The following is a 23724-nucleotide window of genomic DNA, read 5'->3' as shown; positions in this document are numbered from 1 at the left end:
CAGCCCAGTGCCGAGTGGAGCTGCAGAGGTCTTCCCATCAAGCATGATCATTAGGGTTGAGGGACAGTAAGGTCACCTCACTCTGTTTGGCCTGGCATTTGAAGAATGTATAAACCAGAGCTGTCCTTTGTGGTTACATGTACCCACTACCTGTTGGTGAAAATCAGTTTCTCCTTGTGTCCAGCACTGAGCAGCTGAGCTGGTGCTGGTGAACCCACTGAGCCCAGCATGGTACCTGCCTGTGTGGCACTCTGTGAAGCATACTACGGCAGTGGAGAGCACAGTGCAGGCTAATCTGGGGGATCCCATAGTCATTCACCCGTCCTTGCTTGGTTCTGCATGAGGCAGCCACAGTGTTCTTTGCAGATGCACCTGCATCTGTCAGGGACTCAGCAAGCAGATGTTCCTCAAAGATTAAGAAGGATACTAACAGACTAACAAGTGTGAGTGGGTTCAGGAAGCTAATAAGAAAGAATGCATCCAGGCCTAGTGACAGCATAGAGTCAGTACCACCCATCCCCAAGCTTGATGGGAACAGAGGGAGATGAGAGACGTTTCTAGATGCCAGTGAGCTCTGTGACCCTGATAGAGGGGCTACCTAATAAGAGAAGTAGGTGTGGAGTCTAGGACCAAGAACCAAAAGCTTTGCCACTGTCACTGCCTGGCAGAAAAGAAGAGAAGTAAATAGAGTTGTACGTCACTTTACCAGTGGGACATGCATCATTGGTTGATATTACTGTCTGACAGACATTATAGGGTGTACTTAGACCTACCAAGATAGCCATGATGTCACTAAGCAATATGGTTTTATGGGAGTGTCATTGTAAACTCGGTTAACCATTGCTTATTCCTTTATATCAATTCATACCATTACCAAGTAAACAAGTGCATTGGCCTTTCTGCCCAGACTCAGACATAGTAACACATACTTGTAATTGCAGCACTTGTGAGGTAGAGGCAGGAGCGTCAGGAGTTCAAAACAAGTCTTGTCTACATAACATCTTCCACACCAGCCTGGACCATGTCTCAAAAAAAGAAAGAAAAAAAAAAAAACAGCTGGGCATGGTGGTACACACCTTCTTTTTTTTTTTTTTTTTTTAATGTGGTGCACACCTTTAATCCCAGCACTCAGGAGGTAGAGGTAGGAGGATCTCCATGAGTTTGAGGCCACCTGAGACTACCTAATGAACTCCAGATTAGCCTGGGCTACAGTAAGACCCTACCTTGAACAAAAAAAAAAAATTAATTATTAGAGCATCACATCTAGATCTGGGACTGGCTCAGTGAGTAGAGTACCTGCCTATCATGTACAAAGCCCTGAGTTTGATAACCAGCACCACATAACCTGGGTGTGGTGATACACACCTGTAAACTCAGCACTTGGGAGATAGAGGCAGGAGAATCAGAAGTTCAAGGTCATCAGTTACAGTTTAAGGAGACCTGGTCTTTTTTTTTTTTTTTTTTCCTTTAAGTAGGGGATGAGAAGCTTGCTCAGTGTATAAAGTACTTGCCACTCAAGCCTCAGTACTTGAGTTCTATCTCCAGACCCCAGGTAAAAAGCTGGAAGTCATGGAATGTTTCTATAATCCAACACACTATCAATAATAGCAAGATGGGAGCCTGAGACAGAATAATTTTCTAGAAAGCTTGTGGTGCACAGCAAAGAATAGCAGAATGAGAATCCAGAAAAAAAAACCCTGTTTCCAATAAGGTGGAAAGGCAAGGATTTACCTGAAAGTGTTCCTCTAACATCCACGTGCATGCTGTCTGGCATGTGCATACTCACTCTCATACCGCATGAGTGAACATACATACATATACACATACACAAATAAAGATGGAAAGTGCCTAAGAAACAACACATGTCTAAGAGACAACAAGGTTGTCTTCTGACCTCCACATATATGCATACACATACACATGCATATAAGAATAATTTTTAAAAACTTTTTAAAGAACATTGGGCTGGAGAGATGGCTCAGAGGTTAAAGGTGCTTCCTTGTAAAGTCTGCTGGCCTGGGTTCAATTCTCCAGTACCCACGTGAAGGCAGTTACACAAGTAACACATGTGTCTAGAGTTTGTTTTCAATGGCAAGAGGCCTTGGCATGCCCATACCCTCTCAAATTAAAAAAATATATATGTATGTATGTATGTATTTTTAATTAGGGCTGGAAAGATGGCTTAGCAGTTAAGGTGCTTGCCTGCAAAGCCAAAGGACCCAGGTTTAATTCCCTGGAACCCACGTAAGCCAGCTGCACAAGGGAGCACATGCGACTAGAGTTCATTTGCAGTGGCAGGGAACCCTGATGCACCCATTCTCTCCCTATATGCTTCTTTCCTTCCCTCCCTCTTCCCCCCACCTCAAATAAATATTTAGAAATAATAATAACTAGGTTTTTTTAACAGAACATCATATCAAAGATATTCATCAGGGCTGGAGAGATGGCTTAGCAGTTAAGCGCTTGCCTGTGAAGCCTAAGGACCCTGGTTCGAGGCTCGGTTCCCCAGGTCCCACGTTAGCCAGATGCACAAGGGGGCGCACGCGTCTGGAGTTCGTTTGCAGAGGCTGGAAGCCCTGGCGTGCCCATTCTCTCTCTCTCCCTCTATCTGTCTTTCTCTCTGTGTCTGTCTCTCTCTCAAAAAAAAAAAAAAAAAAAAAAAAAAGATATTCATCAGATCTCCAGACTTGGCTTACCAGCAAATCTGTTCTCAGCTCAGAGCTGCCTACCTTTCCTGTTTCTCCATGGAGTCCTTCCCACCTCCCAGCCCCGCTAACTGCCATAAATTCCATACCATGACAGTTGCAGGAGGAAGAGAGGGATATGGAAGTGGCACTAGGCTGTGTGTGGGGCTTGCTGCCCACCCTCAGTCTCACAGGCTGAGGCAGACCATATTCCCAATCCCACTGTATGAGGCTCTTGAAGTTGAGACCCAGTGACATAAAAAGTACATTAGTGTTATTTGTTTAAAAGAAGTAAATTGGGGCTGGAGTGATAGCTTAGTGGTTAAGGCACTTACCCACAAAGCCAAAGGACCCAGGTTCTATTCTCCAGTACCCACATAAAGTCAGATGCACAAGGTGGCACATATGTCTTAAGTTTGTTTGCAGTGGCTTAAGGCCATGGCATGCCCATTCTTTCTCCCTGTTTCTCTCCCTCTCTTTATCTTCTTCTTTCTCTATATATGTATCCCTCCTTCAAATAAATTTTTTAAAAATTGTTTAAGTAAATTATAAACATTCCATGTCAACCACAGAGCCCTGTATTGGAATCTGACCTGACTTGGCTCCAGGTCTGTCCCAGGTTTTCCTCATCCCCATGGGGACAAGTAGGCCACCCAGGAGCCTGTTCATCCTATGGCAATGGCGGGAGCATAGACTAGCCCACTGCCTCTCCCTATCACCACCACCACCACCACCACCCCTTAACACACACAGTTAAAGCCTTTGCATGAAAGGCATCTGCCAAGTCAAGTCACATGACTAGGCCCAAGATCAGGGCAGTAGGCATGCCTACAAATGAGAAAATTTTTTTTTCCAAACTGTAATTTATCCTACCATGCAGTATATGTGTGCGTGTGTGTGTGTAAGTAAAACCAAAATAACTATAAAGAACCCAGAATGGTGCTACATGCCTGGAATCTCAGCAGTTAAGAAGCTGAAGCAATAGGATAAAAAGTTCCAAAGCCAACCTGGGCTGCATAATGAGACCTTGTCTCAGAAAACCAAAGGCTAAGCCGGACGTGGTGGCACACGCCTTTAATCCCAGCACTTGGGAGGCAGAGATAGGGGGATCACCGTGAGTTCGAGGCCACCCTGAGACTCCATAGTGAGTTCCAGGTCAGCCTGGAGTGAGACCCTACCTCGAAAAAGAAAAAAAGAAAACCAAAGGCTGAAGATGAAGCTTAATAGTAGAGTACTTGTCTAGCATGTTTAACACCTAACTTTGACACATGTACGTGTGTGTGTGTGTGTGTGTGTGTGTGTGTGTGTGTGTATTACCCTAAAACTTAGACATTCTGATGTAGTTAGCCAGCAATTTACTAATTAAAGAAGTAGACTCCAGCCTGACGTGGTGGCGCATGCCTTTAATCCCAGCACTCAGGAGGCAGAGGTAGAGGTAGGAGGATTGCCGTGAGTTTGAGGCTACCCTGAGACTACATAGTGAATTCCAGGTCAGCCTGAGCTAGAGTGAGACCCTACCTTGAAAAAAACAAAAAGAGAGAGAGAATCTTAGTATTTTTCTTTCAATATCTAAATGGTTTCTCCATCTTCAGCATGGCTGTGACCCGATCCAAAGATGCTCCTCCTTTCGGCCCCCCCATTCCCAATGGAACCACATTCCACAAATCTGATGTATTCAGAGACTTCTTGCTGGCCAAGGTGATTAATGCTGAGAATGCTGCACACAAATCCGACAAATTCCACACCATGGCTACCCGGACCCGCCAGGAATACCTCAAGGACCTAGCTGAAAACTGTGTTTCCAACACTCCCATCGACTCCACTGGCAAGTTCAACCTCATCTCCCTGACCTCCAAGAAGAAGGAGAAGACAAAGGCCAGGGCAGGTGCAGAGCAGCATAGTGCGGGGGCCATCGCCTGGCGGGTAGCAGCTCAGGACTATGCCCAGGGGGTAGAGATTGACTGCATTTTGGGGATTTCCAATGAGTTTGTGGTGCTCTTGGACCTACGCACCAAGGAGGTAGTGTTCAACTGCTACTGTGGGGATGTCATTGGCTGGACCCCAGACTGTAACACACTAAAAATTTTCTATGGCCGAGGGGACCACATCTTTCTACAGGCTGCAGATGGCTCCATGGAGGACATAAGAGAAATTGTCCAGAGGCTGAAGGTAAGAGAGGGTTCAGTTGGGTGGCAAAAGGTTCTAGAAGCATTGCAGTACCTTCTCTGGCCCTGGCAGTAAGGCTAGAATATGAATAAGCCCTAAGAGTCAGAACTGTTATATGCTGTGGCTCTAGTGAGTCCTGCCATCCCCATTCCTCCTGGGGAAGTTGTAGGCCAAGGATCTACAGTTTTCCATGCCTTTACTTTGGAAGAATAAGAGAAGCTTATTAACTCAGGAGGTTAGTAGGAAATAGAAGTTTAAGCTTATACTAAAAATGTAAGTGGAGCTGTGGACATAGCTCAGTGATAGATCACTTTTAAGACCCTGGGTTCAATTCTCAACAATGCATGCACACACACAGAGTGCTGAGAGGTTTAAAATTGAATGAAAGAAAGATGCTAGAGTAGACTATTAGAGCACAGTCAGAGAGCAGAAAAAAGAAATGACAAAGTACAATGAAAGAAACAAAACTTGTTAATAACTATAATAAATACAAGTGGTTTAACTTTCTGTGTTAAAAGACAGAGACTCCCAGTCTGGATAAAAACCTTACCCTGGGGCTGGAGATATGGCTTAGTGGTTAAGGCACTTGCCTGCAAAGCCAAAGGACTTAGATACTTAGATTCAATTCCCTAAAGCCCATGTAAGCGCTAGGTGGTACACACCTTTAATCCCAGCACTTGGGAGGCAGAGGTAAGAGGATTGTTGTGAGTTTGAGGCCACCCTGAGACTACATAGTTCATTCCTTGTCAGCCTGGGCTAGAGTAAGAACCTACCTCAAAACCTTCCTTCTCAAAAAAAAAAAAAATCTTACCTTGAGCCAGACAATGCCTTAAATCCCAACATTCAGAAGGCTGAAGTAGGAGGATTACCTTGAGTTCAAGGCCAGCCTGGGCTACAGAGTGAGGCCAAGGTCAGTCTGGGTTAGAGTGAAACCCTTTTTCAAAAAAAAAGAAAAAAGAAAAAGAAAAGGTCTCAAGAGATGGCTTAGCAGTTAAAGCACTTGCCTGTGAAGCCTAAGGACCTAGGTTCAGTTCTCCAGTACCCATGTAAGCCATATGCACAAGGTGGTGCATGCATCTGGAGTTCATTTGCAGTGGCTAGAAGCCCTGATGCCCATTCTCTTTCTCTCTGTCTGCTTCTTACCCCCCCCACACACACACACACCCTCAAAAAAATAAAAATATTTTTAAAAACCAAAAGGGAGAGAAAAAGCAAAGCCCTGTTTCAAAAAAAAAAAAAAAAAAGGCAGGAGTGGGGAGGGAGATCATACCCTCACACCCTGAAAAATAAATTAAATCCTTAGGTTTCAGTGTGCTCATTGTTAAAGCTCTTGTCTAGTATGCACGAGACTCTAGGTTCCAAAATCACAGTAGGAAAAAAAGAAATAAAAGGTAAAAATATCTTACCTTATGTATCTTATCTTACCTTTTCTTATGTAGACAAGTCAGGCTCAGAGACCCTTGACCAAACCAAAAGTCAGAAATTGGTGACAACTTAGTTGCTACTTGAGCTCCATAGGAAGGTATGCTGGGGTCAGTGGTATGGTGACAAGTTTTGCAGGGATTTAGCAGGGTGGTATGTCAGGCATATCAGAGAGAAGCATATGCCACAGTAATAAGCAGAATCTAGAATCCAAACACCTGGCTGCAAATCCCAGCCATATGACCACTACCCAAATTACTGAAACTGTGTGACTAGATTTATGCAGCTGGAACATGGGGACCAGAACTAGCCTGTATCATGTGCATATTTTAATAGTTGGATAAGTTATGTTGCCCAGACAAGTTTGCCTGACTTGATACACCATGACCACCCAATCTTAACTTTCCTGACTTCACAATCCATGCCGCTTCATAGAACCACGAAGCCGGTGTTTTGACTTCCTATTAGAAAGTGAGGTCTGGGGCTGGAGAGATGGCTTAGAGGTTAAGGCACATGCCTGCAAAGCTAAAGGACCCAGGTTTGATTCCTCAGTACTCATGTAAACCAAATGCACGAGGTGGTGCATGCATCAGGAGTTAGTTTGAAGTGGCTAGAGGCCCTGGCATGCCCATATTCATTCTTTCTCTAATTTTCTCTCTCTCAAATAAATAAAAGGAAGGGGAAGGGGTAGGATAAAGGGAAGGGAAGGGGGATTGAGAAGGGGAAGGAATGGAGAAGGGGGAGGTCTGATCTGTGTCATATAGTCCTGAACATAACCACATTGTCTGAACTCAGAAGCTAAGCAGAATCTCAGGCCTGGTCAGTTCTTGGACTGGAGAAGGTGAGATTTAGGCCTTGGAGCATCCATCTGTTTGCTCAGTTCCTCATCTCATAGGCTTAGAACAGGTATAGGTTTCAGTAAGCACTGGTCAGTGGTTAGTTATTTGAATAAGTTTAAGTACATGATCTTACATGGCCCTCTTCTTGTCTCCATTTGAAAGATGTAGAAACAGGCAAAGAGAGGGACAGATAATCATATCAGCTCATTCTGACTCTAAAACCTTGCTATGCCCAAACACAAAACCGGCTTCAGGTGTTTTCTCAGCACCTCTTCTAGGCTGTCCAACTAACCTTTGAAACTTTCACATGGTCACAGGCAAGCTGCTGACCCTCCCACGCTTCCTGTCTCAGTAAGGGTCAAGTCCATTCTTCAGTTTACTGAGGTCAGAAACCATGGCATCAGTGAGGGCCTCTCTTGTTCTCATACCCACACCCCATCTGTCAGCACCTCTTTTGCAGGCAGCCTCTAGCTGTTTGTCCCCCTCCTCAGTATGAGCCACCTGTGGATTTATTTTGTTTTGTTGAGATAGGGTCTCACTATATAACCCAAGGTTACAGGCATACATCAGCACACCTGGCCTCTGAAATTATTGTGGGATCCCCCCCACCCACTACAGTGATCTGTCTGACCTCCACCTTTGTTTTACTGTAGTCTGTTCTCATTATGGAAGTCAGAGGGATCCAATCACTTAACTGCTATACCCCAAACCTTCAGCCCACTCTAAGTAAAAGCCAAAGTCCTTCAGCTGGCTGAGGAGACCCAAGTGCTCAGCTCCTTGGTAACTCCTCTGATTTGCCCTTCCCATTGCTCTCTGCTCCAGCCACACACACCTTCGCTGTGTGTTTCTGTCTGTTCTCTCTTGGCAGAATTCTTTCTTTGGCTACCCCATAGCTTGTTTCCTCCCTTATAGGCCTTTGGTCAGATATATTGCTATTTAGGTTGCAACAACTCCTCCTCTGATCCCAGGCTATATTGCCAGCACCTGACATACTTGATCACTATATCCTCAGTACCCAGGCCAGCATCTGGCACACAGCAGACACTTCATAAGCACTACTGCTGACTGCATGGATACACGCTGTCATAGCAGTAGCAGCAGGGAACATTCATGAGGACAAGCTTTATGTACAGCCATGCTCAGCCCTCTGTGCGACTTTGCTCTTCTTACTTATAGAGGCTGGGGATGTAGCTCAGTGGGTAGAGGTCTTGCCTAGTACACACAAAGCCCTAGCACCACATAAACTGGGTGTAGTGATGTACATCTGTAACACCAGCACTCAGAGGTGGAGGCAGGAGAATCAGGAGTTCAAGATCATCCTTGGCTACATAGTTCAAGACTAGTATGGGATAGGCCAGTGAGGAAGACACCATTAGCCCTCCCACATCAAAGAGAAGAAAACTGAGGCTAGAGTGGGCCTTAAATACTCAGCTGCTCCATCTCCCCAGATCCCTGCAGCAGCTCATATGTTTTGAATAGGGGCAATGGTGGGCATTGGGGCAGGTGACATATCAACTCACTGCCATTGCATCCCATGGCCACCCATACCCACTGTTGGCACCATGCTTTTAGAGCACATTTCCACAGCCATCCTTTATTCTTAGCCTCAGTACCCCAAGTTGGCCAAGGAATTAGCAGGCCAGGAACCAATGACATGAGCCATCCTCTTTGAAGGACAAGCCCAACCTCCATGCCACTGAGATTTTTTCTGACATCCTTCAGGTTGAGCCTGCAGTGCTAGGATTCAGTCCCAAGCAGACTAACTAAACCACAATCCTTCAGGTTTTGTTTTTTTTGCTTTTGTTTTTTCTGGTTTTTCAAGGTAGGGTTTCACTGTAGGGCCCAGGCTGACCTGAAATTCACGATGTAAACTCAGGGTGGCCTTGAACTCACCGTGATTTTCCTAACTGCCTCCCCAGTGCTGGGACTAAAGGCATGCACTACCACGCCTGGCAGTCCTTCAGTTTTTAATTGAATAAGACTTATTCCATGCTGACCATTTGCTGAGCAGTGCTGGGATACACAGTGAACATAATGACCCATGCCTGCCTTCATCACATTCCTATCCCCAGAAGATATTGAACAAGAACTGAGAGGTTAAAAAGGAAGATATTGGGACTGGAACTATGGCTCAGGATTTAAAAAGGTCTTCATTTGCAAAGCCTGCTGGCCCATGTTCAATTCCCAAGCCATCCACATAAGCCAGATGCAGAAAGTGTTCATTTGCAGCTGCAAGAGGCCCTGGTATACCCATACACATATGCGTCAAATAAATAAAAGTTTAAGGAAGGTATTGAAGCCAGTCATAATGGCTCATGCCTATAATCCTAGTGTTTGAAAGGCTGAGGCAGAAGGATTGCCACAAGTTTGAGGCCAGCCTGGGCTACAGAATAAGATCCAGACTCAAACCAGAAGAAATATAATGGAAACCAGATGTGGTGGTGCACACCTTTAATCCCAGCACTCAGGAAGCAGACATAGGAGGATCACAGTGAGTTCAAGGCCACCCTGAGACTACATAGTGAATTCCAGGTCAGCCTGGGCTAGAGTGAGACCCTACCTCAGAAAAACAAAATAAAGGGGGGGAGGGACTGGAGAGATGGCTTAGTGGTTAAGGCACTTGCCTGCAAAGCCAAAGGACCCAGATTTGATTCTCTAGGGCTCACATGAGCCAGATGCACACAGTGGCACATGCATCTGGAATTCATTTGCAGCAGCTGAAGGCCATGGCATACCCATTCTCTATCTGCCTCTTTTTATCTGTCTTTTGCTCTCTCGCTATCTTGCTCTCACTCTCAAATAAACAAATACATAATAATGAAGTAAAATAAATTTTTAAAAAATGGAAGCATAGCTCAATGGCAAGTATGTGCTTAGTATGTCACAGACCCTGGGTTCAGTCCTCAGCAAGAGGCTCTACTTCACGCTGTTCTTGTGTTAGACCCTTGCTGTTTAGGCAGACACCACCATCTAGAATAGTACTGGTCTCATTGGCAGTGCCCAAAGGCCTATATAGTCTAGCACTGGCAGTTAAATACCCCAACCAAGCAGTCCTGGTGGCGCTGGCCTGTAACCCCACTACTTAGAAGGCTGAGGAGGATCAAAAGTGGAAGGTCAGTGACTCAGTGGCAGAGCTAGCTTAGAATCTACCAGTAAAGGGCTAGCGAGACAGCGTAGCAGTTGAGGTGCTTGCCTGCAAAGTCAAAAAACTCAGATTTGATTCACCAGGACTCAGGTAAGCCAGATGTACATGGTGGCACAAACATCTGGGGTTCATTTGCAGCAGGTGAAGGTCCTGCTGTACCCATTCTCTCTCTCTCTCTCTCTCTCTCTCTCTCTCTCTGGCCCCCCTCAAATAAATAAAACTTTTAAAGAATCTCTTGGTAAGGGGCTGGGGTGTGGCTCAGTGGTAGAACACTTGCCGAGCATGGACAAGGCCCTGGGTTCTGTCACCCCCAGTGCTTCAAAATAAATTAAGACCGCAGCCAAGAGGTTATTCCTGTTCAGCTCACAGCTCATGCACTAGACCAGAGCCACTAAGATGTATAGTCCCACCAAACACAAAGGGAGAGGGGGGCAAGAATGTTTGGAGAACACTACCCACAACTGGGTTGTCTCTGATAATCAGCCACAGAATGGCATGTGCACATTCCTCCTGGAAAGCTGGAACCAGACTCGCCCTTCTGGTACTCTGGCAGTACCTAGAGGGCGGGTGGGAGTTACAGTTCCTAGAAAGGGAAATGTGACCTGTATTTCTTTTTATTTTATTTTATTTTATTTTTTATTTTTTTAATTTTTATTAGCATTTTCCATGGTTATAAAAAAATGTTCCATAGTAATTCCCTCCCTTCCCCCCACCCCCACTTTCCCCTTTGAAATTCCATTCATGACCTGTATTTCTAGAGGAGCAGACTCAAACAGTTAAGACTCCATCCCACCTGCTGCCCACAGGTGATGACTAACGGCTGGGAAACGGTAGACATGACCCTGCGGCGGAATGGGCTCGGTCAGCTGGGCTTCCATGTAAAGTACGATGGGACGGTGGCTGAAGTGGAGGACTATGGCTTTGCCTGGCAGGCCGGCCTCCGGCAAGGCAGCCGGCTGGTGGAAATCTGCAAGGTGGCTGTGGTCACATTGACCCATGACCAGATGATCGACCTGCTACGCACCTCTGTCACCGTGAAGGTGGTCATCATCCCACCCTTCGATGATGGCACACCCCGAAGGTAAGGGCAACCCCCAAGAGGCAGTCTGATATTAAGATTGGTCGTTCCCAGAGGGCTGAAGCCTCCCTGGTGGTTACATAAGCCCTCATTGAAGGGCTAGCCAAGCCCTGTCCAGGCAGGCCAGTGGTAATGGGGATGGAGGGAGTGAATGTTTAGTGTAGACTGGTTTTTGATGTAAGCTCTTGGTGTGCACAGTATCTTATATAACCTCCACAGTGTCCAGTGAGGTAGGTATCTTTTTCACATTTTCTATATGAACCCCATTTGTTCAGCACACATATGGTAGCTCCCTACTACAAGCAAGTTCCGTTTACATAAGCAACTATGAGCAACAGAGAAAGCAAAGTACCCAATCATTTGAAGTCTGCACAATAAGGAACAACAGGCCATAAAATACAAATACAAGTTGTGGTGATGCAAGCCTGAATCCCAGCCCTTGGAAGGTGGAGGCAAGAGGTCAGGCTCCACATTGTATCAAGCTTATGGCCAGCCTGAGCTACATGAGACCCTATCTCAAAATAAAGACTCAATGTAAAACAGCCTAACCAGAGGGACTACTCATGATACAAGTGCTGCTATAGGTTCTGTGGCAGAGGCAATCACATGATTTTCTGGACTACTAGACTTTAGGAGGGAACTAAGTGGGACAGAGTCTCCTACGTGTACATGGTAGTGTATGTCTAGAGCACAAAGACCCTGTAGCTGAGTAGTTTAAGCTGGGAGGTGAGGACTGAGGGCAGGGCAGGTGACATGGGAATTGTGGGTGATGGGGAACCTCTTGAGGTTTATTATCAGCACAGTAGGAAGCCAGTAAAATATTTTTTGTTTGTTTTTTCAGTTTTTTGAGGCAGGGTCTTGATATGTATCCCAGACTCACCTTGAACTCTTGATCTACTATCACCTCCTAAATGCCTGTGCCGTCACTCTGGTCCTTGCTTTTCTTTCTTAAAGAAAATTCTTTATTTATTTGAGAGAGAAAGAGGCAGATAGAGAATGGGTATGCCAGGGCCTCTAGCCACTGCAAACTAACTCCAGATGCATGCACCACCTTATGCATCTGACTTACGTGGGCCCTGGGGGATCAAACCTGGGTTCTTGGGCCTTGTAAGCAAGTGCCTTAGCCACTAAGCTATCTCTCCAGCCCTCTTTTCTTTCTTTTAGGGTTTTTGTTTTTTGTTTGTTTTTTTTTTACTTGAGGTACTCTAGCCCAGGTTGACCTAGGACTAGGCCCAAGCTGGCCTCAAACTCATGGCTATCCTCCTACCTCTGGTTCTTGAATACTGGGATTAAAGGTGTGCACCACCTGTTTGTTTATTTTGTTTGTTTGTTTTGTTTTGTTTTTTCAAGGTAGGGTCTCCCTTTATCACTGGCTGACCTGGAATTCACTGTATAGTCTCAGGGTGGCCTCAAACTTGTGACGATCCATCTACCTCTGCCTCCCAAGTGCTGGGATTAAAGGTATGCACCACCATGCCCATCTTCCCCCTGCCTTTTTTCTCAATTTTTATTAACGTCTTCCATGATTATAAAAAATATCCCATGGTGGGGCTGGAGAGATGGCTTAGCGGTTAAGCACTTGCCTGAGAAGCCTAAGGACCCCAGTTCGAGGCTTGATTCCCCAGGGCCCACATTAGCCAGATGCACAAGGGCACACACGCGTCTGGAGTTTGTTTGCAGTGGCTAGAGACCCTGGCGCACCCATTCTCTGTCTCTCTCTACCTGCCTCTTTCTCTGTGTGTGTGTTGCTCTCAAATAAATAAAAATTTAAAAAAAAAATTTTAATATCCCATGGTAATACCCTCCCTTCCCCTACTTTCCCCTTTGAAATTCCATTCTCCATCATATCCCCTCCCCATCTCAATCAGCCTCTCTTTTATTTTGATGTCATGATCTTTTCCTTCTCTTATGATGGTCTTGTGTAGGTAGTGTCAGGCACTATGAGGTCATGGATATCCAGGCCATTTTATGTCTGGAGGGAGCACATTGTAAGGAGTCCTACCCTTCCTTTGGCTCTTACATTCTTTCTGCCACCTCTTCCACATTAGACCCTGAGCCTTGGAAGGTATGATCAAGATATTTCTCAGTACTCCAGTCACTTCTTTCCAGCACCATGATAACTTCTGAGTCATCTCAAGGTCACTGGCATCTGAAAAGAGAAGATTTTCTACCAAAAGTGAGAGTAGCATTAATATAAGGGTATGAATATTAAGAGAAGTGCTTACTGGGCAGTTTGATAAGCATAGTATGTACATTTAGCCAGACATCAGCAGACGTTACACCCCTAGGGTTCATGACTACCCTTGTTTTAAGTTTTTAGTATCAGGGATGTATTCCCTCCCATGGAGTGGGCCTCCAGTCCAGTTAGAGGGCAGTTGGTTTCCACCATGACAGACATGCCACTATTGCACCCGTTAGTTCATTTGGCCTGGCTGGCCATTTATAAGGCTTGCAGTGTTAGCACTGTTGGGTATCTTTACTGGTGGTATCTCTTTCTCCCATTGAACTGCATGTAGAATGGCTTCTTCCAGCTTTCTGTCAGCTGGTCTACATGGAGGAGGTTATTAGTTCAGTTCCAGCAGGATTTCTCAGTTTCTTGCAGCCCAAGTATGTGGAGTCTTCAGCAATAGGGTCTTACCATCTATTCCTGGTGGGAAACCAAAAGCCTCAGCAATGGCCTAGAATGTTTTAGGGGCATCAGGGACCTCCCTGACCAACAACTCACTGGACGGTATCCCATCCCTGGCCCCTCCTTTTTTTTAATGGGGCATTCCAAACATAATGAAAATGTACAGTTAACTCTCCATATATACAGGTCCCCCACGTGTGATACTTGCACTGGTGTATACCCCTAACTGCAGATTGAGATTGACGTAAGGGAATTGCATCTGTACTAAATGTATATCAACTTTTTTCCTGTCATATTCCATAAACAACATAATAGAACAACTATTTACATAACATTTATCTTGAATTAGAGTATTATACATCATCTTGATGGCATAAAGGATACAGGAGGATGTGTGGAGGTTCTATGCAATTACTAAGCCATTTGATGTAAGAGACTTGAACATCTTCAGATTTTGGTGTCCATGGGGGTCCTAGAACCAGTGCCTTGGGGATTCCAAGAGAACATACTAAATCCCAGTTTCAGAATTCATCAGTATATGGCCAAGTTTTTTAATTCTCTTAAGCGCTATATGCCCCTCTAGCCCACCCTACCTTAGATTATCCAAAACAGTTCCGGCCCTTAGAAGGTATTTCTACACAGTAAGGACCTTTTAATGTCATACCTAGAAAATTAAACAGTATTCCTTAATAACAACTATCCAATCTTTGTTAATTGCTCCTTATGTATTATAGGTATGACTTCTTAGATAACTGTCATTTTGTTAATCCTATTGTGAATGTTGTGGTGTAGAGGTCACAAATAATAAGCAAATAAATAAAATTATTTCACAGAGCAAAAGTGGGGAGCTGGCTTGTAGTAAGGATACTTGGTTTGAATCCCATCTCTTCCCCCCCTCCGTTTTTGGGAAGATATGATACTGGAGATGGATTCCAAGGCCTTTTGCATAATAAAAATGTGCTCTACTACTGAGCCCACTCCAATCCTATTAACTATGGTCCTGGTCAAGGGGCTTACCCACCCTGTGCCTCAGTTTCTTTGTTCATAAAATGAAATTGGGGAGGATAAAACTCTTTTCCACCAAAGTGGCTGTGACTTTGAAAAAGTAGAGCATGTATGGGGGCTGGAGAGATGGCTTAGCAGTTAAGGCACTCACCTTCACAGCCTAAGGACCCAGGTTCGATTCCCCAAAACCCATGTAATCCAAATGCACAAAGTGTTGCATGGGTCTGGAGTTCGTTTACAGTGGCTAGATGCCCTGGCATGCTCATTCTCTCTATATATTTGCCTTTCTCTTTCTCCTCTTTCTCGCTCTCTCTTTCACAAATAAAGAAAATATTAAAAAAGAAAAGAAAGTAGAGCATGTAAAGCTACTAGACCAGCACTTGACCTTATAAGACTAAACATTCTGAGGTGGTGGGCCTGAGGAATCTAAAAGATTCTAACCTAATGACACTGTGTAACAGGACTCAAGGAAGGCCTGAAGGTGGTAACCAAGGTTTTAGCTTATTGACAGACCTCAGAAAGTCTCTGTGTAGCCAGAACAGACTTGAGCTTAGAAGATCATAATAGGAATTGAGATGACGAGGGCTATAGTCACATCTGACATCACCTGGCTCCCCTTACAGAGAAAACCAAGAGCAAGAGTGGGCAGTTGATGTTTGCAGAATTGTATAGCTAGTAAGTAGCAAAATAGTAGTCACAACCAAATTTACCTATCTCTGTTGCACTCCATGGACTCCAAGAGCCATTGAGTTCTGTGTGCATGCAAACTAGATAGTTCCATTTCCATAATTCTGAGAAGGCTTAGACATGCAAAGCAAGGGTTTGGCAACTCCTACCCTTGCCCTAGGTTCCTCAACCTCAGGACATCTAACAAACTCTATGATTTTTTTTCTTTTTCTTTTGGTGTTTGTTGTGGTTGGTTGGTTGGTTGGTTGGTTGGTTGGTTGGTTGGTTGGTTGGTTTTTTGAGGTAGAGGCTCACTCTAGCCCAGGCCGACCTGGAATTCACTATGTAGTCTCAGGGTGGTCTTGAACTCATGGTGATCCTCCTACCTCTGCCTCCCGAGTGCTGGTATTAAAGGTGTGTGCCACCACACCTGGCCCTTCTTTTGGTTTTTTGAGACAGGGTCTCATGTTATCCAGACTGGCCTTCAACTTGCTATAGCTACGTATGGAACTCCTGATCCTCCTGCCTCAGCCTTCTAAGTGCTAGGATTTGTAGGCATGTGTTACCATACCAACTTAATTCCTAAGCTTCTTGCCTCAGCCCTCCCAAGCCTTCCCTGTCTGCTTCCATGAAGCTTAGACATCCTCAGGGACCGATCTCACAGAGGGAGTCCCACAAATAAGTTCCTAGGGTAGTGCTCCTTGGGCAAGGATTCAAGTGCCTCCTGTGCTCTGCATACATGACACTCCTTCATGTTCTCACAGTCTCTGAGTTCCCCTGTGCCTGACTCCAAAGCCCAAGAAGCTGGAGAGAGGCTGCATGGGACTTGTAAATAGGACCAACTGATACAAAGGAAAAACTATGCTCTTTGGCTATGGAGAGTCAAGCCAAGGGGGCAGACAACCAAATGAACAAGTTCTGTTCACTATGCTGTTGATTGAAGAACAGGACTGTCATTCTGCTGTTCTGTAAGGCCACCAGCCAAGGAACCCAATGTCCTTGTTGATGGGTCTCATCAGACATTGGGTGGATTTTGTTTTTTGAAGCAGGATTTCATCTAACCCAAGCTGGTCTCAAATTCACTATGTAGCCAAGGATGGCATTGAACTTCTGATTCTCCTGCTTCTACCTCCTTAATGCTACAGTTAAATGCATGTGCCACCACACCCAGTTTTATGTGGTACTGGGAGTCAAACTCAGGGTTTTGTGACTGCAAGATAAGCACTCTACCACTGAGCTATTTTTGTTAACTTTCCAATACAGAGGCACCCATCTGACCTCACCTGGCATACAGGCGCAGAAGGTTCAATCTCCCCAGAACCAAAAAACCATTGGCGGGGGTGGGGTCATACCAGTGGAAAACCAGTGAAGCTTTAACTGGGTAGTGTAGGCCTATAATCCCAGCTACTTATGAGGTTGAGGGCTACAAGTTCTAGTTCTGCCTGGCCATAGGAGTTCAAGACTGACCTGGAGAAGGTGTCAGAGTCAGCCCCTATTGGAAAAGCACCTGGTACTTGCCAGCCTTTATTGAACTTCTCTATGCCTCCACTTATTTATAGAAGGCAGATGTACTGATCAGGATTGCAGGTACCAACAACAGAATTAGCTCAGACACAGCAAACCAAGGGGGCTCACATACCTGACAAGATTGGAAAATAGGACAGGATTAGGGATGGCCATGTCCCAGGCCTCAAACACTCTCCTCAGGGATTTATCTGTCACCTGGTTCCTGTCATTCTCAGGCAGTCTTCCACCCCAGGGGAATATAGCTCTGGACTAGGTCCCCCCAGCAGAAATAGATCTTTACCCCCAGAAGTATTTTCCCAGTTGTTCTCATTGCTCTGATGTAAGTTAAACTTCTTTGGACCTCTAATGATCCTGCCCTAGTTACTATGTCCAGAGGGAAAGGAATTTCAGGTCTGAGTCACATGTTCATACATGGAGCCAGGAAATGGGGTCTACCCTGTTCAGTGCACACAGCAGCTCTCAGAAGAGGGGGTATAGAAAGGACAGTGGGACCTTCCCCAACTTTTGCTGGCTCTGTCAGATATTTGTGCCTTTATTGTTCTCCACCTGGTGCCTGGTGAGGCTTGAACACTTACCAGTCTCCAGGATCTGCTGAATTTCAGCTCTGCCCTACTGCCACTGAAGAGACCAAGACCAAAGCACTTCCTCAGGACCCCTGCCAATTGCTCCAACTCAGCCATGACTAGGTATACTGGCTCTAGAAGACTTTAGAATGGCCTGGTGTTATCTGGGAGCCTCCAGGCCTGCTCCTTAGAGCTCAGTCCTTACTGCTGTGGGAGATGGGTTTCCTGAGTACAGCCCTCCCTTACATGTGTCAGTGTAGATGCACTGCAGCAAAGCTGCCAGCCCAGCCTCCGGTATCCCCAGCCCCATAAACCAGAATCATTGCTCTGTGGGGGTGGTGTGACAACTAATCTGGAGAGAGTCACAGGCCATTCTGCATCTATTTCAAGGTTCTGAGTTTTGTAGCTTTAAAAAAAAAAAAAAATACACCTTGCAAAGTAGGTCACCTGTTCCTCTTCCAGCAGTCTTTGAGATTCTTGGGAACAAGGCAGAGACTGTCCTTTGATTTTAAGGGCATCCACCTTTCCGGCCCTGAGTACTGCTAAGGGAGGCTCAGCTGAGGCATGGAGGATACTGACTGACTAGAGACTTGGGTCAGGCTGAAGGGAGGGATCAGAAAGCCCAGCCTAGGAGGGGAGAAGGATAAAGGAGACAGGCCTGGCAATTGCAGACCTGTGTTGGGCCCTGTCCTAGACTCAGCTGGTAAATTTTAGGCCCTAATTTAAAGGATGCTGCTCAGCTTTAAAACATACCATTGTGGTTCAGATCTAGACCAGTGTAAACAAGGTAACTGGTTCCTCCTCAGCAAGCACATGTGTTTTGGAGCCTAGGCTTTTTTTTTTTTTTTTTTTAAGAGGAGAAGAGGCACATAAAGAGAATGGGACCTGTAGCCACTGCAAATGAAACCAGATGCATGTGCCACCTTGTGCATCTGACTTTACATGGGTACTGGAGAATTGAACCCTGGGTCCTTAGCTTTGCAAGCCAGCACCTTAATCACTGATCTATCTCTCCAGCCCTGGACTTTCTTATTAACAAAGTTGTTCTTCCAGGGGTTGGCCAGAGACCTATGACATGAATACCTCAGAGCCCAAGACTGACTCAGAAAGCACCACCCCTGGGGGCCGGCCCCCCTACCGCAGCAATGCTCCCTGGCAGTGGAGTGGACCTGCATCCCATAACTCTCTGCCAACCTCTAAGTGGGCCACACCTGCCACCCCTGGCCACGTGCAGTCCCTGAGCCGGCCCCCGAAGCAGGCCCCCACGGTCCCCTTCCGTGAATCCCAGCCACTGCACAGCAAGAGGTAAGGCCCTACAGGGGCATCTCCACCACCTAACCCCCCTTTGCCCATACCCATCTTTCTTCCCTTCTCTCGTTTCTTCCTCCCCTCTGTCATTCTGTCTCATTCCTCTGTCTCCTATTCCTCTGTCTCCCTCTGGCCTCACCCACTCACCCCTTTTTTCCTTCCCTTCTCTCTCTTCTCTTCTTTAATCTTGCATCACCTAAGGCCCCATGTTAGAGAGCCTGAAGACTTAGGCACAGAAAGTCACTGCTGTGTAAGGTTAGAAATGATCTTTTTGTAGGTGATGGGTTAGTGAGAACAATATGTACTGGCTTCCTAGGGAAGGAGAGAAACCCACAGATGACTGTCACTGCCCCCATCTAAGTCCTTGAGGGTGGTGGTCATCACATGGACTTTGTTTAATAGTGATGGTGTTTAACTTACAGAGACTCTGTTTTGTAGTACTAGGGATTGAACATAGGGCCTTGCCCGTTCCAGGCAAGCGTTCTGCCACTGAGCTACATACCCAACTCTTATTTTTACTTTATTTAGAACAGTCTCACTACCTTGCCCACACTAGCCTTGAATTCTCACTCCTCTTGCCTCAGACTTTTTTGAAAAAATCTTTTATTTATTCGAGAGAGAGAAAGAGGCAGACACAGAATATGGACATGCCAGGGCCTCCTGCCACTGCAAATGAATTTCAGACACATGCACCACTTTGTGCATGCATGTAGCTTTATGTGAGTACTAGGGAATTAAACCCAGGCTCTTGGGTTTTGCAAGCTAGCACCTTTATCTGCTGAACCATCTCTCCAGCTTTACCCCAGCCTTTTTTATTTATTAATTTATTTATTTAAAGAGAAGGAGGCAGAGAAAGAGTGGGTATGGGTGTACCAGGGCCTCCTGCCACAGCAAACAAACTCCAGACACATGTGCCACTTTGCATCTGGCTTTACATGGATTCTGGGAAATCAAACCCAGGCCATCAGGTTTTGCAAGCAAGTGCTTTAGATGGCTGAGCCATCTCTTTAGCCTTATCTCAGCCTTTAAAGCAGTTGGGATTACAGGCCTGTAACACCAGACCTGAGGCCTGAAACACTGTCTTGAATATATTATATTTTAAAATACAGGGGCTGGAATTGTAGCTCAGTTGGTAGAATGGTTGCCTAGCATGCATAAAGCCCTGGGTTTGATTCCTGTCACTGCATAAACTGTACGTGATGGCACACACCTATAATCTCAGCACTTGGGAGAATCAAGAGCTCAAGGCCAGTTTGAGCAACATGAGACCCTGTCTCTAAAAACATCAAAAAAACTAAGGGGATGGCTCAAGTTGTAAAACTTGTCTAGCTTACTTGTGGCCCTGGGTTTCATCCCTAGAACTGCAAAAATAATTTTCTACCAAAATGAACCTAACTGGCACAGAACATCTTGTCCACAGAGAGAGGTGAAATTTGTCCTCTGTGTCACACAAGCTGAGTGTAGAGTGCAGTACTAGAAGAGGGATCAGGCTATCCCCTTCTTTCTGCCCCTTCACTCAGCTGCTGGTGCTCCAAGGGGTGGGTAGCAGAAGAGGCATGATTGGACCCGAGAGAAAAGTCTATGGTATGACTGTCTTCCCCCTTTACAGTAAGGATGATCTTGTAATCACTCTGCCTCCTTCCTCTCTCCTGTGTTATTCCAGGCCAGTCAGCTTCCCAGAAACCCCTTATTCAGCATCACCAGCAGGGGCCGACAGAGTTCCTCCCTATCGACAGCCTTCTGGGAGTTTCTCCACACCAAGCTCAGCCACCTACGCCAGATACAAGCCGTCTCCTGAAAGGTCAGGATCCCCTGCTTTTCAAATTACAGGACCAGATAAAAGCTGTGGGTCCTTCTTCCTAGGAAAGGCACCCCACAATTTTATGTGCCACTTCATTGAGATTCTGGACCCTGAAGATCAGTAGCCAACCACCAAAGGGTTAACTATATCACTCATTAAAAATTAGGGCTAGGACTAGAGAGATGGCTTAGTGGTTAAGGCACTTGCCTGCAAAGCCAAAGAACCCAGGTTCTATCTTCAGGACCCATGTGAGCCAGGTGCACAAGTTGGCACATGTGTCTAGAGTTCATTTGCAGTGCTGGAGGCCCTGGTATGCCCATTCTCTCTCCCTCTCTCTCCCTCTCTCTCTCTCTCTCTCTCTCTCTCTCTCACATAAATAGATAAAAATAAAAATATTTTTTAAAAATAGGGCTGGAGAGATGGTTTAGCTGTCAAACTGCTTGCCTGTGAAGCCTAAGGACCCAGGTTCAATTTCCTGTACCCACGTAAGCTAGGTGCACAAGGTAGTGCATGTGTCTGGAGTTTGTTTGCAGTGGCTAGAGGCCCTGGTACACCCACATTCATTAATTTATTTCCTCTCTCCCTCCCTCTCCCTCCTCTCTCTCATAAATTAAAAATTAAAAAAAAAATTAGGGCTATACTGGGCAAGTGAACTCAGGAACTTTGGTTTCCCTTTTCTGGATGTTTGAGCCACACCATACCCCACCCAGCTCTCTCTATGGACAGTTTGAGCTACATGAGACCCTGTCCCCACCCCACATAGAATTATCTTGGTCTCATGATCTTTCTGACTTTTAAGTCCTATCTCCTTGGAGCCAACACTAGCTTGGCATCCTAAGAGATCATCCTAAGCCTTCTTATGGCTCCCTAACATCCAGAGAATAATCCCAAACTCAAAAGTCTGGCATTCAGGCTGGAGAGATGGCTTAGCAGTTATGGTGCTTGCCTGGGAAGCATAAGAACTCAGGTTTAATTCCCCAGTACCCACATAAGCCAGATGCACAAGGTGGCGCATGCATCTGGAGTTTGTTTGCAGTGGGTGGAGGCCCTGGCACACCCATATGTATTCATTCTCTCTCTCTCTTAAAAAAAAAAGTCTGGCATTTGAGTTTCTATGTGACCTGGATCCAGCTTGTTCCTAGCTATCCAAATTCAGCTCCAGTGCCTCAGGTCCTTAGGTTTGTAGCTATGGGCCTCATTGTGAATGCCTTCTGCATCATTTGCTGTAATGCATCCATTAACCCTCCTCTGTCTCTGTCACCCATCCCTTCTCTCCCTGCTATTAGAACCCTGGACTCACCACCTCTGGACCACTCTTCACTCTGCAACCAGTGGGTTCTTTCTAAATCTGGCATTTTGATTCTTCCAAGCTCAGGGTATAGCCTCTTCTTTCCCTCACTGTGGTTAACCAAGATCATACACATGAATAAGCAGGATGTAAGGATGGAGAGGCAGAAATTAATCTAATGTGTGTAGCCTGTGACATACCAGGATACTTGGGCCATAGCAAGGACCAAAACTTCAAATTTAGAGCAATTGGCTGATAATAAAGTGACAGGACCAGGCCTGGTTTCACAGGTTTATAATCCAGCTACTCAGGAGGCTGAGGCAGGAGGGTTGAAAGTTCAGTCTGTGCTATAGAATGAGTTCAAGGTCAACCTGAGCAACTAGTGAGACCCTCTCAAAAATAAAATCTGGTCTGGAGAGATGGCTTCACAGTTAAAAGTGCTTACTTTCAAAGTTTGATGGCCTGGGTTTGATTCCCTAGTGCCCACATAGAGCCAGATGCACAAAGTTGTTTGTAGCAGCAAGAGGCTCTGGCATGCCCAATCCCCACCCTACCTCCTCTTTCTCCCCACCCCCACCCCCGTGTGTGTGTGTGTGTGTGTGTGTGTAATAATTTTTTTTGTTTTTTGTTTTCTGAAGTAGGGTCTCACTCTAGCTCAGGCTGACATGGAATTCACTATGTAGTCTCAAGGTCTCAAGGTGGCCTCGAATTCTCAGCAGTCCTCCTATATGTGCACCACAATGCCTGGCCTGAATTTTTTTTTTTTTTCTTGAGAATGGGTGCACCAGGGCCTCCAGCCACTGAGAACGAACTCCAGATGCCCCCTTGTGCATCTGGCTAACGTGGGTCCTGGGGAATCAAACCTGGAACCAGGGTCCTTAGACTTCACAGGCAAGCGCTTAGCTGCTAAGCCATCTCTCCATCCCCTGAATTTTTTTAGTAAAGTAAAAATAAACAATGGGGTGTAGTTCAGCAGTAGAATGTTTATCTATCATGCACAAGGCCCTGGGTTCAAGCCCCAGCACTGCATAAACAAAAGGTGGCAGGGATAGTATCAGTGAAAACAATTGATTTGTCTAAAGACTTAGTGTCACCCTTTATTATTTTCTTTTTCAACTTTTTATTCAAAAATAATAGATTCATGGAGTTAGAAAAAAAATTACCATGATGTCTCATGAACCCTTCACCTAACCCTTCCCATTAGTAGTGTCTTACCCTCATATAAGTATCAAAATAAGAAATTAACATTAGGGGCTGGAGGGATAGCTTAGTGGTTAAGGCATTTGCCTGCAAAGCCAAAGGACCCAGATTCGATTCCCCAGGATCCACGTTAGCCATATGCATAAGGGGTCGCACACATCTGGAGTTCATCTGCAGCGGCTGGAGGCCCTGGCCCTGGAGCACTCTTTCTCTCCCCCACCCTCTTTATCTGTTAAATAAAATATTTAAAAAGAAACTGACACTAGCATAGCTGGGTATAGTAGTCTACACCTATAATCCCAGTACTTGGGAGGTGAGGGCAGGAAGATCAGGACTTCAAGATCAGCCCGGGCTACATGAGAGACCCTTTTGCAAAGAAATGAAAGAGAGAGGAAGGGAAGGA

General features: G+C 45.6%; 1 protein-coding gene across 11 annotated transcripts in view; it reads left to right on the top strand.

Moving 5' to 3' along the window:
* Sipa1l3 (signal induced proliferation associated 1 like 3) overlaps positions 1-23724 on the top strand; it is a 283419-nt gene that overhangs the window by 203464 nt on the left and 56231 nt on the right. For 8 of the 11 annotated variants that reach the window (XM_045153961.1, XM_045153958.1, XM_045153952.1 and 5 more), the window contains 4 exons: positions 4277-4853; positions 11015-11337; positions 18778-19029; positions 20696-20833. In XM_045153961.1, the coding sequence (XP_045009896.1) occupies positions 4277-4853; positions 11015-11337; positions 18778-19029; positions 20696-20833 (1290 nt within the window). The remainder of the gene's footprint in view (positions 1-4276; positions 4854-11014; positions 11338-18777; positions 19030-20695; positions 20834-23724) is intronic. The other 3 variants (XM_004659906.2, XM_045153960.1, XM_045153962.1) reach the window with 2 other exon arrangements.

This window comes from Jaculus jaculus, chromosome 7 (genome assembly GCF_020740685.1).
Source record: "Jaculus jaculus isolate mJacJac1 chromosome 7, mJacJac1.mat.Y.cur, whole genome shotgun sequence".
Taxonomy (NCBI): Eukaryota; Metazoa; Chordata; class Mammalia; order Rodentia; family Dipodidae; genus Jaculus; species Jaculus jaculus.
The sequence above is the reverse complement of the archived record's forward strand: the minus strand, read 5'-3'. Positions and strand labels throughout refer to the sequence as shown.